General features: G+C 52.6%; 6 protein-coding genes across 6 annotated transcripts; 2 read left to right on the forward strand and 4 right to left on the reverse strand.

The window, feature by feature from the left end:
- Positions 1-1,045: 1,045 nt before the first annotated feature.
- HETIRDRAFT_414741 (uncharacterized protein) lies at positions 1,046-2,917 on the reverse strand (the record flags this gene model as incomplete). The annotated part of the gene is made up of 8 exons (XM_009544291.1): positions 1,046-1,202; positions 1,422-1,591; positions 1,658-1,810; positions 1,883-2,220; positions 2,301-2,550; positions 2,626-2,743; positions 2,809-2,845; positions 2,905-2,917. The coding sequence occupies 8 exons, from the start codon at positions 2,915-2,917 to the stop codon at positions 1,046-1,048; spliced, it is 1,236 nt and encodes a 411-aa protein (XP_009542586.1).
- A 947-nt stretch (positions 2,918-3,864) lies between these two features.
- On the reverse strand, positions 3,865-4,708 carry HETIRDRAFT_470918 (uncharacterized protein). Its single transcript, XM_009544292.1, has 3 exons — positions 4,682-4,708; positions 4,455-4,614; positions 3,865-4,373 (listed from the first exon to the last, which is right to left on the reverse strand). The coding sequence occupies exons 2-3, from the start codon at positions 4,560-4,562 to the stop codon at positions 4,251-4,253; spliced, it is 231 nt and encodes a 76-aa protein (XP_009542587.1). The 5' UTR covers positions 4,563-4,614; positions 4,682-4,708; the 3' UTR covers positions 3,865-4,250.
- A 1,464-nt stretch (positions 4,709-6,172) lies between these two features.
- HETIRDRAFT_43178 (uncharacterized protein) lies at positions 6,173-7,375 on the reverse strand (the record flags this gene model as incomplete). Its single annotated transcript, XM_009543477.1, has 7 exons — positions 6,173-6,326; positions 6,384-6,469; positions 6,523-6,639; positions 6,692-6,768; positions 6,836-6,944; positions 7,004-7,237; positions 7,301-7,375. 7 exons carry the CDS (start codon positions 7,373-7,375, stop codon positions 6,173-6,175), a joined length of 852 nt encoding a protein of 283 aa, XP_009541772.1.
- A 676-nt stretch (positions 7,376-8,051) lies between these two features.
- HETIRDRAFT_407662 (uncharacterized protein) lies at positions 8,052-9,920 on the reverse strand. The gene is made up of 8 exons (XM_009544293.1): positions 9,852-9,920; positions 9,613-9,787; positions 9,304-9,555; positions 8,903-9,249; positions 8,762-8,846; positions 8,567-8,710; positions 8,435-8,515; positions 8,052-8,382 (listed from the first exon to the last, which is right to left on the reverse strand). The coding sequence occupies exons 1-8, from the start codon at positions 9,914-9,916 to the stop codon at positions 8,140-8,142; spliced, it is 1,392 nt and encodes a 463-aa protein (XP_009542588.1). The 5' UTR covers positions 9,917-9,920; the 3' UTR covers positions 8,052-8,139.
- Positions 9,921-11,008: 1,088 nt separating this feature from the next.
- HETIRDRAFT_424897 (uncharacterized protein) lies at positions 11,009-13,241 on the forward strand (the record flags this gene model as incomplete). Its single annotated transcript, XM_009544294.1, has 6 exons — positions 11,009-11,054; positions 11,108-11,135; positions 11,361-11,542; positions 11,598-12,954; positions 13,056-13,128; positions 13,191-13,241. The coding sequence occupies 6 exons, from the start codon at positions 11,009-11,011 to the stop codon at positions 13,239-13,241; spliced, it is 1,737 nt and encodes a 578-aa protein (XP_009542589.1).
- A 520-nt stretch (positions 13,242-13,761) lies between these two features.
- On the forward strand, positions 13,762-14,654 carry HETIRDRAFT_100630 (uncharacterized protein; the record flags this gene model as incomplete). Its single annotated transcript, XM_009544295.1, has 7 exons — positions 13,762-13,831; positions 13,882-13,947; positions 14,002-14,028; positions 14,086-14,204; positions 14,263-14,286; positions 14,341-14,452; positions 14,506-14,654. The coding sequence occupies 7 exons, from the start codon at positions 13,762-13,764 to the stop codon at positions 14,652-14,654; spliced, it is 567 nt and encodes a 188-aa protein (XP_009542590.1).
- Positions 14,655-15,097: the final 443 nt, after the last annotated feature.

A 15,097-nucleotide genomic window follows, 5' to 3' on the forward strand; every position in this document is an offset into this window, starting at 1 on the left:
GGGGGAGGGGATCGAGAGAGTCGGAGGGAGGTAGACTGGGGGGAAGGGCGGTAGCCGGCAGGTCGTGTGGTGGAACGTCGAGCGAATTTGGAGACTTGAGGGGGGGGGAGGGATGCAGGAAAGGGGGGCTGGGGGGATAAGACGGGACGGGGATGAGGAGGACGGGAGAATGGGGAGGGGAAGGGTGTGGGACAAGAGGCGATGAGGGGGCGATGAGGGCAGAGCGGGGAACGAGAGGGCGTTCGTCGTCGTCGTCGTCGTCGTCGCGTGAGGGGTGGTCGGGGGGGAGGGGCGGGGGCTGGTAGAGAGAGAGGAGGCCGGGGATGAGTTTGTCGAGGATGCTCACTAGGATGCCCATCAGAAAGGAAAAAACCTGACGGGAAAGTAAACGGTGGAGCAGGCGAGGAGGGCAAACGTACTACTGACTGGAGCAGAGAAAGGAAACAGGGCCCGAAGGAGAAGAAGGGGGAGGGGAGGGGAGCCACGAGGACGGGGAAGGGCGCGATGACGCAGTGGTGGAAGAAAGAAGGCTCGCGAGGGCGTCTCGAACGGCACGCGCGGGGGTCAAGAGAGACAGCGGCGGAGAGAGCGGACGGGATGCATGCGACGGCGACTGGGCGCGTCGATCCACGGGAGAGTGCGCAACGGACGGGGGGTTGGGGAGAGTGCTCGCGGAGTGCGAGGGAGCGGCGAGTGTGCAGGCTACGGCGAGTGTGCAGGCCACGGGAGCAGGGGCTGAGAGACGGCAGAGACGGACAGCAGTCGGACAGCGGCGCGCGGCTCAACATCATTTTTCGATCCTCCAAACAGACACATGACGCCCTTCGCCATGATGTCATCCGTGCCTAGACCCAGAGCGCAGACCGTCCACCCATCCCCGCGAACACGACCCCTTGGCGGCCTCCGTCCAGCTCGTGACCAGACTGCCTCCGCTGTCACCATCCTCCTCGGAGATCAGCACGCCTGCGTGTCCGTCACCATGAATTACATTGGAGCCCTCCCACTTTCTAAATCATACAAAAACGTCGCCCTGGCACCGTCGCCCCTACAGCTGCCCCCTCACCGCCTTGTCCAGCGACTCCGCAAAGTACCTGACGTTTCCGCTGTTCAGCCCCGCCATCGAGATGCGCCCGTTCGCGGTCAGGTAGATGTGTGCCTTCTCCGTCAGCGCCTTGGACTGCTCCGGATTCACCCCGGTAAAGCTGTTCCCAAGATCAGCACCCGTCCCCCTCGTTCGACGATCCTCCCCCATCCGGAGATAAACAAACGACCGTGAGCGCGTGCACGCGCTTTCCCCACACGCGCGCAGCTCCCCTCCGCCGAAGCGGATCAATTCGCACGCTCGCCCGCTCGCTCGCTCGCCCGCACGTACACAAACCGCGGGCCAAAAGAAGCTTTTTCAAAACACGCCACCAACTCACCTAAACATCCCGATCTGGTTCACGATGTGCTCCCACTTGCCCGGCGTCTTCAGCTCCTCCGCCAGCAGCCGGTACAGCTCCTTGCGCATATCAATGATCCTCCCCGCCATCGTTCGGATGTCCCGCTTCCACTCCTCGAACAGCTCGGCGTTGTTCAGGATGAGCGACACCTGCCGCGCCGCAGAGTCGAGTGAGCCCGATCCACATCATTCAACCAAGTCGCGATCGCGGCTCACCACGCGCGCGCCGTACGAAGGCGGGTTGCTGATCTCGCTGCGCTGCAGCACAGACAACTGGCTGCGCACCCGATCAGCCGTCTCCCCCGTCGGCGAGATGATGTGCAGCGCCCCAACGCGCTCGCCATACAGCCCCGCGTTCTTCGCGAAGCTCTGTCACGTCACCGCCCAAAAATAAGCACCGACGGCATGACGCAACCACGCACGGACGCGGGACAACAGTACCTGACACACGAGCATCGGCACGCCCCTGCTCGCAAAGTACCGCACCGCCCACGCGTCGCGGTCGAGGTCCCCGCTCGCGAAGCCCTGGTACGCGCAGTCGAAGAACGCGTAGTGCTTCTTCTCGAGCACGACGTCCGCGAGCGCCTTCCACTGCTCCTCGGTGGGGTCCACCCCCGTCGGGTTGTGCGCGCACGCGTGCAGCAGGAACACCGACCGCGGCGCCGCGTTCTGCAGCGCCCGCGTCAGCCCCGCGTAGTCGAGCCCGATCGTCTGCGGGTCGTAGTACGGGTACGTGAGCGGCTCGACGCCGACGTTCTTGAAGATCGCAAAGTGGTTCACTGCGCGCGCAGCGGACAGCGCACCGCCACATCCGGTCAGCGTTTCGCGTGCCTCGAATCCGAAAATGGATCAGACTTGCCCCACGTCGGGTCGCTCAGGTACACTTTCTTGTCCCCGTCGAACTGGTAGTACCGGCTCAGAAACAGCGCCCCGAGATGGTTTGCGCCCGTGCCCGAGATGGTCTGTACGCTCACGACGCGGCCCTCCGCGAGCGCGGGCGAGTCGCTCCCGAGGATGAGCCGCGCAGCGGCGGACGTGAACTCCGGAAGGCCAGTGATGGGGAGATACTCGTGGTCGAGATCGGGGTCGCGCAGGAGGATCTCGGACGCCTGCCACGCAGATTGCAGAACAATGATCAATGGGACGTGAGACCGCGTTTGATTCAGTGCAGGTTGTGCGCGCACCTTCTTGACGACCGGGAGCACCCACGGCTTGCTGTTATCGTCACGATACGCGCCCACGCCCAAATTTACCTTCTTCGAGAACGTATCCGCTTTGTATGCCGCGGTCAGCTTGAAGATGCTGTCACGCGTGTCAGATATGTCGCTTCGCAGTCAAAAGTCCAATGGAGATCAAGGGGCCCCTACCTGTCCGGCGGCGCGAGAGGCACTTTGTCCCAAGATTCTGCAATGCAACGATCATCATCAGCCCTGTCGCCGCACGATGTCACGATTCGCACGCACCCGCTGCAGCCATTGTTTTATCGGATGATGAAGAACTGATGTGTTCCGAAATCTGTCGCAATCTGCTCGCCATGGCCGCCCAAACGCGAGATCAATCACGAGATAATAAGGTGATAAGTTAGAATCGGTGTGCAGACGCGGAGAGCGAGGATGGCGAAGGGCGGGGGCGATGGCAGACGGCTGATGTGGATTGAGATGAACAACGCTAATACTCGCCTGGAGTCGTATCTACGCGCGAGTCAAGTGCCGCAATTAGGAGGCCTACTGGAAATCCGCTGAAACCGCCCAAACACGTGATTATCACCCGCACAAGAACGGGCGTCCGGGAAAGTACAGTATATCGTGAGCCCGAGCCACACACGCGATGAAGAAGAGGCTCACCGAGAGAGATGGTGGGCGCTAGCAAGAGTCAAGTCGATGCCCTTCGATGCCCCAGACGATCGATGTCGATGTTTCTGAATCGTTACATATTCAGGCCCTGCTTTATGTACCCGCGCCTCGGAGGTCCGGGCCCCCTTAGCCCATCTGATCTGGTCGTCTTCCGTCCTTGTCCGTCCCATCCCCGCAGCGGGCGGGGGCGCTCTGTTAAGTAAATTACTTGGGCGGCGTTTGTACGGCGAGTACCTGAGTTTCCCGCGACTGCTCTGCGACGCAACGCTCACCATCAAGGCCAGACAACTACCCAGGTTTCCCCGGATTTATGTATGCCACGACAGTCGTGTGCGTGAGTGGAGTGTGAGTGGTCTGAATCTGTTGCCGATGTCTAACTGAGCTCCGAAGTTCCTGCAATTGCGGGGAAAGCTGTCCCGCGTCTCAGGAACCAGTTCCGCCTCGGTCCACCTCGACCAAGTCCAGTCACTATCAGCTCATTGATAAGCAAAGTATTATAGCAGTTTATTTATCACTCTCTGGCCCATTCGGTCTGAACCGATCCATCGACCTGCGCCCAACTGCATGGAAGAGGGTTCGGCATTATTCAGATGATAGATATGTAAAGACGATACTGATTCACAGTGGACAGAGGTACAATAATATGGCAAAGTACGGTTTACACAGCGGAATGGAGATGCAAATGGACAGGATGGAAGAGGATGGAGGGGAATCGCAAATTAGTAAGGTGAATTTAAATAATCGTAAATGTTCATGTGCGCCCAGTGGACCGGATGGGAATCCGTATGGAGAAAGTCGAGGCGCGTAAGCGACGAGCCCAGTATAGCAACGACACGGAAAAGGAGATGTCGCGGCGAGTGATGTAGGAGGAGCCGACGCCGCATGGGAAGGAAAGACTGAAGGGAGGAAGCGAAGCCAGAATACAACGGGGCGGTAGGGCTCAGCTGTAGGCTCCGTTATGCAGTCGCCATCTTCGAAGCAACTGTCCGTTCGCTCTCGAGCTTTGCCTTGTTGCGGTTAAAAGCCTGCTGTCTGCAGTCTTCCAGATTATTGCAGGCGTGATGTTCCGGAAGTCGGTGCTATGCGCCGGGAGGGAGGAGGAAGGGAAAAGGGGTGAGACCATTTAGCGAGATAAGGTGGGCAGGAATGAGAAATCTCACCGTCCCGCAGAAATCGACGCGACAATGAGGGCATTGCCCTACGATTCGGAGAGCTGCCTGATTGCAGGCCTGCTCGCCCTGGAATTGGCAGCGCTTCTTAGCTGGCATGATAGGGTCGTGTGGCAAAAATGTAGGTGAGGGGCGGAGAGGCTGTAGGGAGCTGTAGGAAGCACAGTGACATTCAGAATCACGATGCAGGAGGACTTGTGGAAAGGTAAACCACTTACAACCAAACGGGCAGTCGGACGCGGGAGTAGGGCTGGGTAAGAGGAGGGACAGGGAGAAGGGCAGGTTATATACAGGTGCAGCGGGGACGCGTCAGCACTCGAATCTGAGATTGCGGACTATCACAGCCCTGCACGTGATGCTCTTCTATAGAGGCATGTCCTTCGTTCCAACCCTCTCCGTGCACCATATCCGAGCTCGGCATCCGTCGCCGGAGTCGCCTCGATCCATTTTTTGCCAGCTCCGAGCACCTCGAAAAAAAATTGTCGTCGCTCAGCTCCTTGCTGGGCTATCGCCTCAGCGCTCAGCATCCGCAGCCTTTGTTTTACGATTGTTCCGGCGCTGTGTTCAATTGTATTTCGCGTTTCCATCCCCACATCCATAACGGCAAGTCTGATTCTCTTGTTCTTTTAACACGTTGCCTTCGTTCGGACTCAGTGCCGTCAAGGTTCAGGCTAGTGCATGTCTCCGTGGATGCATGGCTGCCTAGTGGCTGCCTGCGGCAGTCTGATATCCATCTATCTGATGTGCCTCCGCACTTCGCCTCGCAGGCTATCTGATGCGGGACAGGATTAGACACATTCCACGTTTACATATCGTCGCCGCATGCAGTATCTCGCAGATTAACATGCAGAGTTCGATCGGAAATTTTCTTTCATCTTCCCCACCACCCGAAGTTTCCGAACCTCCCAAATTCCAGCTTGGGAAGGGCGTGCGGGCCAACAAGGCAATGCGCTATAGTCACATAGCTAGGAAATCTTCCGAGATTGGCCAATCCAAGCAGCTGGACTGTTCATGCTCACGCTCTTTTACGCGAAGAACCACGATTTGGCCTTTGCGATTCTTGGGCGCCTGGAGCTCTGCACTTTGTATGCGCAGGTGTCTCCTGATTTGTGACCCCTCCGAAGTGGCTTCGCCATGGACGTCAAAGAACCCCCTCTGTGTTCGAGTCCATGTTGGTAGTTGGGCAGGAAATGCTTTCGTTCCCTTCCATTTTCGCAGTTCGATCCACTTCTCCAGTCGGAAGGCGATCGTCGCCGGTACCCTCTGTGTTCTCGACTTCTCGTTGGATGCGTCTTCACTATTGCATTTGAATACGATCCACTTTATCGGGTGACATATTGCTTATAAGCACAGCGTATTCCGGCTAGAAGCCATCTGTTGAATGACAAAGGGTATTAAGCCGATTCACCCTGGCGGGAGACATGAGCCAATGGATTAAGGATAGGAGAAAGACAAAAAGTGGTATGGAAAATGGTCCTCATAACTGGAGGCTTGTGCGATACACAATTCAGGGCATACGACAAGCGCAAGACGTCAAAAGAACGAGTGTATGAGTGAGGGAACGTGATCATGGACAATAAATACAACGTCCAAGAGAACAGAAGAGCGAGAGATGCAAGAGAATCCATATACCGTCCGTCACTACTATTCAGCGAAGTCGTGCGGGAAGGGTCGAAGAACAAACAAGGATAAGCAAGTGAACCCATGCTCTACTTGTTCTTATTCTTGTTGATGTTCTGGACGACCACAACGGCAACGACGATAGCGATGATGATGAGGATGATGAGGATGATGAAGAAACAGATCCATCGCTTCTTGCGTGCTGCACGAGCAGAATCCACGGCCTTCTCCGTGTAGCCGAGACTGCGTATGCGGCGCATTGAGAAAGATTGCGTAACGAAGAAAATGTGAGAGGCTCACCCAGCTTCGACGTCCTTTTCGACCGTTGCTGCCTGCGCCTCGATAACATTGATTGTCTCGTCCTGCTGCTCCACGAGAATGCTCATCTACATTTCAACGGCATAAGTTCCAAGGCATCCATCTATGTCTGGTAACTCACGTCGTTGAACAACTGTGCAAGCTCTGCGAGGGTTTTCTCAATACGCTTGATATCGGCATGTCGTTCTTGAACTTCGCGATAAGCTGCACGAGACTCGCCCAAACGCGAGTTCATAAGCTTCACGACTATCAGTTAAATATCTATCCGTCTAGTAAATCCGGATAATTACGGCTTGAGAGAATATTTGGCCGCCCTGGTCATCCTCAATGACAGCCTTGACCTCCTCCGGTGTAGCATCCGGTTTCACTGTAACCACGAACAAAGTCGAAGCGCCATCAGCTAAGTCAGCTAAGCGATATGGATGGGCGCGAACCTATTTTGTACTGGCGCTCCATTCTCTGCTTGTGTTTTTGCCGGAATTGTTGCTCTACCTGTTGATAGCTCTGGATCGCCTCCATAAACTTTGACTTGACTAGCCCGGTCTGCCAGGAAGCGAGGTTAATCCACACTCATGAGCTCAACACCAATACAATAGACCGACCTGTTGCTTCCTGATTTGGGCATCACGCCCAGACCCACCCTGGCGTTCGAGTGCTTTGATTCTCCTCTTGAGCATGCTGCTCAGTGAGCTCGTGTCCGCGACCAGCTCGTCAAGCTGCTGCGCGTTCCGTTGCGCAGCATTGTCATCCATATTGTTGAGTGAACGCGAATGCAGGTCTGATATCCGCGAGACACTGTCATTGAGCGCCTTGATGCTATCTTGAATCGAAGCAATCTACAGAGGACACATGCTTTTTTAGCAACCTCTAAAATAAGTCTAAGCAAAAGTGGAGCGCACCTCGTCATAGAATGCAGACATAGCATCCCCGGTTCCCGCAGTCAAATTCGTTGTACTGTCCTTCACATCCGACATTTCGTAGCCTGAACTGTCGTCTTGTTGCGCGTAGGGATTTGGTCGACGGTTGTTATATCCTACCCCTCCGCCACCGCCAGAGTGCTGTGTTGGGTACGAGTTGCTATGTGAGAGCGTCAGCTTCCAGCGAAACCTTGAAGTCCGTGTGGCAAGCAACAATGAAGCGAAACATACTTGCTCGTATAACCCCCTCCGCCTTGTTGCGCCTGGCACAAGTTAACTTATCAGGACTTTACTGGAAGGAAGCTAGTGAAGAAGCACGATGCTTACCCTCATTGCTGCAAGTCTGTCTCTAGCCATGATACGGCGCTCAGTGGATGTAGAAAGTAAGGGATACGACTGTCAGAGAATAGATCAGCTAGTAAGGCAACAGTCAATGCTGCAAACAGGAGAGGTAGTGGTATTGCTGTCCAACGAGAGTGATCAAGGTCTGGGAGGGGTGGATGAGCTGCCGGCGCTAATTGTGGGGGCTGTGGATGAGCAGTGCTGTGGCGTGGGCTAATTTCTGGTTGGCCCAGGAGTCTCCATAAGATATTTTAATATTTTTCAAAATACTAAACGTCGGAAATATGTAAATATAACGCTATTATCCTCGTTGGCCTCCGTCGTGAATCGACCTAGCTCTGTTGGAGCCATGAAGGGATCTACTTGTAGTAGATCGTGGTGGTCATTTGTTGCGACATGCGCTATTCAAGCGCCCACCGCTCAAAGATGGAACATCCATTCCGAACTTAACGAAATATCACAGATACAGCTGTCAAAATCTATGATCCTAGAGCTGCGAGTAAGACAGACACCTGACGTTTGATCATGATCCTGCTTGGCCCTCCTATCGCCTGCCTCCTTTCCACGCTGGCTTCAAAATCAAATATCTGGTGGACATCATCGCTGAACTTGTCAGACAGACTCTTAAAATCGCCCAAGGTAAGCTCATTGAGCTGACACTTTCTCGACTCAGCCAGCGCGACAGCTCGCCCTGATATATGATGCGTCTCCCGGAAAGGAATCTACAAGCGCTATCAGCCATGTACTCCACACATGATATTCATAGACGCGTACTCCTTTGCGCACAAGATAATCAGCCAGGTCAGTGGCGAGGACGTCCATTGTCAACGCTTGCCGCATTCTTTGAGGATGTACCTGAAGACAACTTATGACTCAGTGCGTTCAAGTCATACTGGTCATTCTCACGTCAAGGGTTGCGATGACGCCCTCTGCTATCCGGAAACATGCAGCAACCGTGCTGACCGTGTCGAAGAGGGGTTCTTTATCTTCCTGCAGATCCTTGTTGTATGTCGAAGGAAGACCCTTGTAGGTCATCATGAATCCGGCAGCCTGATTGGCAAGGTCAACAATCAGTTTGAGAGTGAAAAAATCTTGACGTACGTTGCCAAAAACACGACCAGATTTACCTCGCAGGAGTTCCAAGGAATCGGGGTTTTTCTTTTGGGGCATCATACTCGACCCTGTGCTGAGGGAGCTCGACGTCAACCTCTTATCGTTCTCTAGCACTCGGATAGACCAAACCTATAAGCATCGCTCAACGTGATGAATCCAAACTCAGCCGTAGAGTAGATGATGAAGTCCTCTGACATCCGACTGAGATGAGTTGTGGTCAAGCTTGCCCACATCATAAATTCGATGATGAAGTCCCGGTCCCCGACGCCCCAGAGGCTGTTTTCTGCTACGGACTGGAATCCTAGTTCAGCCGCGAGAAAATCGCGATCGACACAGAAAGGGTTGCCCGCGAGAGCGCCAGACCCCAGCGGAAGTACAGAGATGCGCGGTATCAGCTGGCGGAGACGTTCAAGGTCCGAGCGAAACGAGAATGCATGGGAGAGAAGGAGGTGGGACCATCGAATGGGTTGGCCGCGCTAAAACAGAGTTACAACTTGAACTGGGCTCAAAAATCAGTGTTCCAAACTTACCTGAAGATGCGTATATCCAGGCATGAGATAATCGACTTCTCTATCGGCACGTTCAACCATCACACGAATGAGCGCACAGAGACCAGCTTCAATTTCCTTCACCTCGTCCAGAAGCCAAATACGCATATCCGTTGCGACTTGATCGTTTCGCGACCGGCCCGTATGTAGCTTTCCGCCCAAGGGGCCAATGAGTTCACTCAGGCGTCGTTCGTTAGCTGTATGGATGTCTTCATCATCTGGAGCAGGTTGAAACTATTATACATACGCGATGAGATATCAGCAAACAGATGAACATCGAAGTAGGCCTACCGTTCCACTAGCCCACTCTTGCCCAACAACTGCTAACCCCTCCGTGATTTTTGTTTCTTCATCTTGTGTCAGTATACCGACTTTGGTGAGCGACTTGGCATACGCGATCGATCCACGAATATCGGCAGCATGCATTCGCTGATCATACTTTAATGACTGATTGAACGCATGCATTCTAGTATCACCCACATGCACGAACATCAGTCAGAGCAGAATGAGACGATGATATGTGTGCTTACAATGGATCAGTCTTTCCTGTGAATCTTCCTCCCCATAACTTTTGCTTTGTAGGTTTTTCACTCATGTTGAGCAAACGCGTGAGGCAGATTGGAATGTCAAAAAACTGTATAAGATTGTATATTGCGGATCGATTTCCAAATGGGATTATTTGGTCGTGCTGTGATTTACGACAAATATCAGTCAAATTTCGCGCATATGATGATGATGATGATGATGATGATGATGATGATGTCAGATTTCGATAGCAGCCTGAGGCCACAAAGCGGCTTTTATCGCTACGTAGCACATCGTTACTGATAAAGCTCCAAAGAGTACTCAAAGAGTTGACTTAGGTTGAGATCCTCGAAATTGGTGAGTCCGGACCCGGGAGAACTTGATGAAAAATGCCATTTTTCTGCAGTTCTCGAGAGAAATACGGGAGCGTGCACAAATTCCAAAGCTTAGATTTTGACTCCAGTATTCGTTCTATAACTTTCATATAGTCATCATCCAGCCGCTCTTCCCAAGGACAGTGGGTAAAGGTTTCAAATATTGAGATGCAGTCGCCTTTCCGTGGTCCTAGATATGGTACATTATACCAAAGTGGAAGCCTGCTCTGACGTGAGCCTTTCACTTCAAGATCGCGACGTCGGCGCGCCAGAGGACCATGATTACCAGTGATCATGGGAAACGATGATGATCCTCTACGCTCCAGCGTAGTTCTCAAGGGCAGCAACGTAGGCGATTCTCACCTCCGACGTGGTCTCCGGATATCCATATTCTCCAGCGCTCCCATCCTACATAAGTTCAATGATACTTGTTTTTGCTGGATGTCGTTACGGCTGTGCACGTTCGACCTCAGTCTGACAACGAGGGCGCCCATAATGATCTCTTTGTCCTCAAGGTCGCAACTGCCACTCCCTGTCTATGCTGTCAACCCGTTCACCGCTCACCGAAGCTCCCGATGAGTGGTGCCTCAAAAGGGCTGACTCCTGTCTAGTATACAGCCTCTGGAACGCCCCCTTCATTCCTTGGTACTGACTGGGTCAGTACACCTTTCGATCTGGTCTTTCCTCAAGTACAAGTACTTTGGGAATCCTGGTCGTGCGGGTTCCCATTCGTTCTTTAATCTATCTTTCGTCCCTTTTCGCTCTTTTTCTTATTTTTTTGAGACACCATGGACACTTGGGCTACCTTTCGTAGGGCAAGAATCGTTGTCTTCGGTGAGCTCCCCGTTCCACTCTAATATTTCTAAGTTCTTTACCTCATGTTATAGCTGTGCTTGTGTTCCTATGTCTTGCCTGGTGTGCCATGTTTGTTGTTCTGCTGGTGCGGGAATGGAGTCAATTTGATCTCCCCCAACGTTGGTGCTGTCTCACATGGAGTTGGTGTTCGACTTCCCGTTGATCTCAACACCTAGGGGCCGTCATGCTGAGCCTGGCTGCGATTCATGGATTTACGTCCCTCTTACTCTATCTCATGTAAGAATGCACTTTGAAGTGTTGAGCGATTGTTTTATTCTGCTCTAGGATCATTGTCTACTTCCGCCTGTGGTTAGATTTCGCCCGCGCTGGCCTCCTTCTTGTCCTCCACTCGGGTAAGGCACGCCATTACACAATCGAACATACATCGATTGACAAAGTGTTTTTGCTTCAAGGCAGTGCAATCCTCTTCACGTTTTTTAGACCCCAGCTTCCCTGCGTCAATCTTGGTGAGTATCTTGATGTTCTATTTTTGCGTATTGATGATTCAACCCCTGTTCGAAGGCCCTGAAGCCGTGTGCAGAAGATTCAATTATGTGATTTGGGTGGGCTGTTGGGTTATCGCCGTACTGGGTACGATCCACGCCTCACTTCAATCAGATCAGAGGTTCATCAACGACGCAGTGTTAGGATACACCGCATCCTTGTGCATCATGGCATGTCTGCCTAGACCAATTGCATCACTGTCAGGCAAATCAATCACGAATCTACCGCCAAATACGCCGCAGTTCAGCAAATTCGATGATGTTTTTGATCTCACAAGGAATTCTCAACTAACTGTGAATTCCCAAACTCTGCTTTTGGACGCTTCAACCGCAGAAGACAGTAGAAGAAAATCTGTGGCAACAATACTTCCAGAGCCTCGCGCACTCTATGTTGTCAACGGAGACACTCTTTCATCTATTGACCAGGGTTCCTATTCCCGTCGCATCTCCTCTGCCTATCAACCCTCAGGGGACCTGTCTTACTCTTTTTTGTTCCCCGACACTTTCAAAGACGCTATCTCTCGGTCTGGTACACCTGACTCAGCTCATACCGTGACAACTGTATCATCTGATTCTTCCGTTCGCTCTGCTTCTACTCTCCATGCAGAATCAGGTCATAAGGTATTTCCCGCCGAGAGCATGGAACCTCTGAAACCCTTCCCTGTGTTTCATGAAACGCCTGTAGATACGTTATCGACTTCGGGACCATCGCCATCGCCATACTCACCGACCCTCATGGCTCCCTCCATGGCATTCACGAAGTACGACCCCATTTGGCCCATCAGATCCTCCTCTGTGCCAGTTTATCACCAGTATTCGCACTCCCATCTTATCCCCTTCAATCTCCCCAACCCATATGTAATCCGAGGCCCACCGGTGACTCAATCGAGTAGATACTTGGCCGCCTCGCACACCCCTCGAATTGTGCCGCCCCGCGAGCATACTTCGACTCCAAGTGGGCGATCAATTCGCTCTGACGCTGCGAGTTTTCACTTCAATCTAGGCGGTACAGGAGCATATTGTCCACCTCTGCGCCCGCCGCCTATAGCCAGGAATTCAAATACCAGTTATCTCCGAAACCATCGTCCGTTCAGTACCGTCCTGCATTTCGAGGCACCAGAATCATTCTCACCGTATGGTCGTGATGTCCTATCAAACGGGATGAATGGTGGGAGTGTTTCTTCCGAGGCGGCTATGAACATCCGCCGCTATGCGTCGGTGCCAAATGGAAACATGCAGGAATCGCCACGGTATGGGGCTGCACGGCACGTTGTGCACATGCCTGCGTTGGGTCAACGGAACGGGACCGAAGACAAGATCGTTGATCCGTCACAGTGGAGAATGCTCGTCATGGATGCTGCTAATCGGGCAGCGCAGTGAGTTTCAAAATCGCAGGATTAGTTCTATCTCCGTCGATGTTCGTAACCATGCGTAGCACAATATCCTACAATATCTTAAGCTCTCCTTCATTGTGCAGGCTTTCTATTTTCGTTACCTTCACAGTCCTGTACCAAGTGTTTCGAAATGGTACAGAGTGGTACTCATGGACAGTATTTAATCTAGGTGTATGCTGTCGTCTATTGGAAGTAATTTATTTGGTCCGTTTGTTTAGATACGAACACTCCACTTGCACGTTCAAGATTTCAGAATCATGCGTGAATGATCGAGTTGTCAGACACGTTCTCTGTTAGTCGCCTAAAGAGCTTCGTCCAGATGGCAATCGTGTCACGTTCCTACCCAGGACTGCGTCAAGATCGAAACTTATCGCCACCTTGGAGATATGACGCCCGGCGAGCACATGGTTCCAACCTGAAGTTGACCAGGAGTGACCTCTTCCAAAACAGCAATTGATTCTCTCCGCAAGTGACTGATACTACTTAAACGGCCGAGATGATTCGGTGCCGTAGAAACGAAGATAAGGAGAAAGCATGCGGACATTGAGAAGGATCGGCCGAAAGGACAGGACACATGTGCATAGAGGGGCATGCGTTCACGGAGAACAACCTGAACATCTGGTTGCCTTGAAGATACCGACGCGAGCATAAAACCAGAGGCAGTTAAGGCAGTACTTGGTACAGCGAGCCTACCATTCCACTCGTCCCATCCTAAAGACAGTTACTATGGTCCGCTCGACTTCATATCTCTTTGTGGCCGCCCTGGTCTCGTCTGTTCTGGCTGCTCCGATGCCAGTCGTGAAAAGAGCTCTTCCAGCACCCGTCTCTGTCTCCGTAGCGAAGACTTACCTGGGAGAGTGTGAGTATGGTCGGCATCAGCACTGTCACCTGTCGTTGACGATATAACAGTGACCGTAGAGGCGGAATCAAACTCGCCCGCGTATGCTCGAAGCGAGTTCAAGACCTGGGACACCAGTAAGTGGTCAGCTAAATTAGTGGTGCCTCATAGGACTGACCTGATTTCAACAGTATCCGGGACGTGTGACACAAGAGAAAGTGAGTTTGATCAATCTAGGCGTATTCTCGACGACTAAATTTGAATTATCCTCTAAGCTGTCTTGAAGAGGGATGGGACAGACGTCGTTACAAATAGCGCCTGCGCGGCTACATCTGGCAACTGGGTCTCGCCATACGATGGCGTCAGCACGACACTTGCAAGCGACCTCGATATCGTGCGTGGATGGAGTTCATGACGATCATTCAATACAACTTAACTTCATTATCGTCCAGGATCATCTTGTGCCGCTGAAAGAGGTGACTTCCAAAATAATCTTGACACGAGGTGATAGACTCACCTTGGAGACATAGGCGTGGATGTCGGGTGCCAGGTCTTGGACTGCTGCTCAACGCGAGTCTTTCGCGAACGACTTGACACGCCCTCAGCTCGTTGCCGTCACTGATAACTTGAACGAAGCTAAAAGTAAAGTGTCGTCTTTATTCATAAAGGGGCTCATCTGATGCGTGCATACATAGGTGACAAAGACGTTGCCGAGTGGGTACCTCCCTTGGTGAGCTACCAATGCACATATGTGCGCGCTTGGATCACGGTGAAGCACTACTACGGCCTCAGTATCGATAGTGCGGAGAAGACGGCGTTGACCAAATACCTTGACGCTTGTTAAGCGGATGCTTGTATGATTCATGACTTGGAGAACGACATTCGGCGGCACTGAATGTGGCGCCCAGTTGGGCTTTGTACTGGATCACGTGTGTATGTTACAGTTGTTACGGTTTTGAGAAGTTTTTGGATGTATACCCTTTTTACTGTGGATGAGGAGGATGGGATCAGATCACTACGTCGAATGATGACGTCATTATTTCCTTCTGCCGAGCTTGACAGCGACAACAGTTAAGTCGATCGACCAACGCTAAAGCGCTCACTGTGTCCACTATTCCGATGGCGTCGTCTTTTCTTTCCATGTTTCCGCGCCAAGTAGCAATGGCACGCTTCCCATTGAAGCCGCGCTTGCGTTTCGGCAGCCCACACCACCTGCTATGCTCACCCTGCCAGTATTCACGGCCGGCAGGCACCAAGCCTCATGAACAGAGATTGCTCCTGGCTTTC

Source organism: Heterobasidion irregulare (assembly GCF_000320585.1).
Source record: "Heterobasidion irregulare TC 32-1 unplaced genomic scaffold scaffold_02, whole genome shotgun sequence".
Lineage (NCBI taxonomy): Eukaryota > Fungi > Basidiomycota > Agaricomycetes > Russulales > Bondarzewiaceae > Heterobasidion > Heterobasidion irregulare.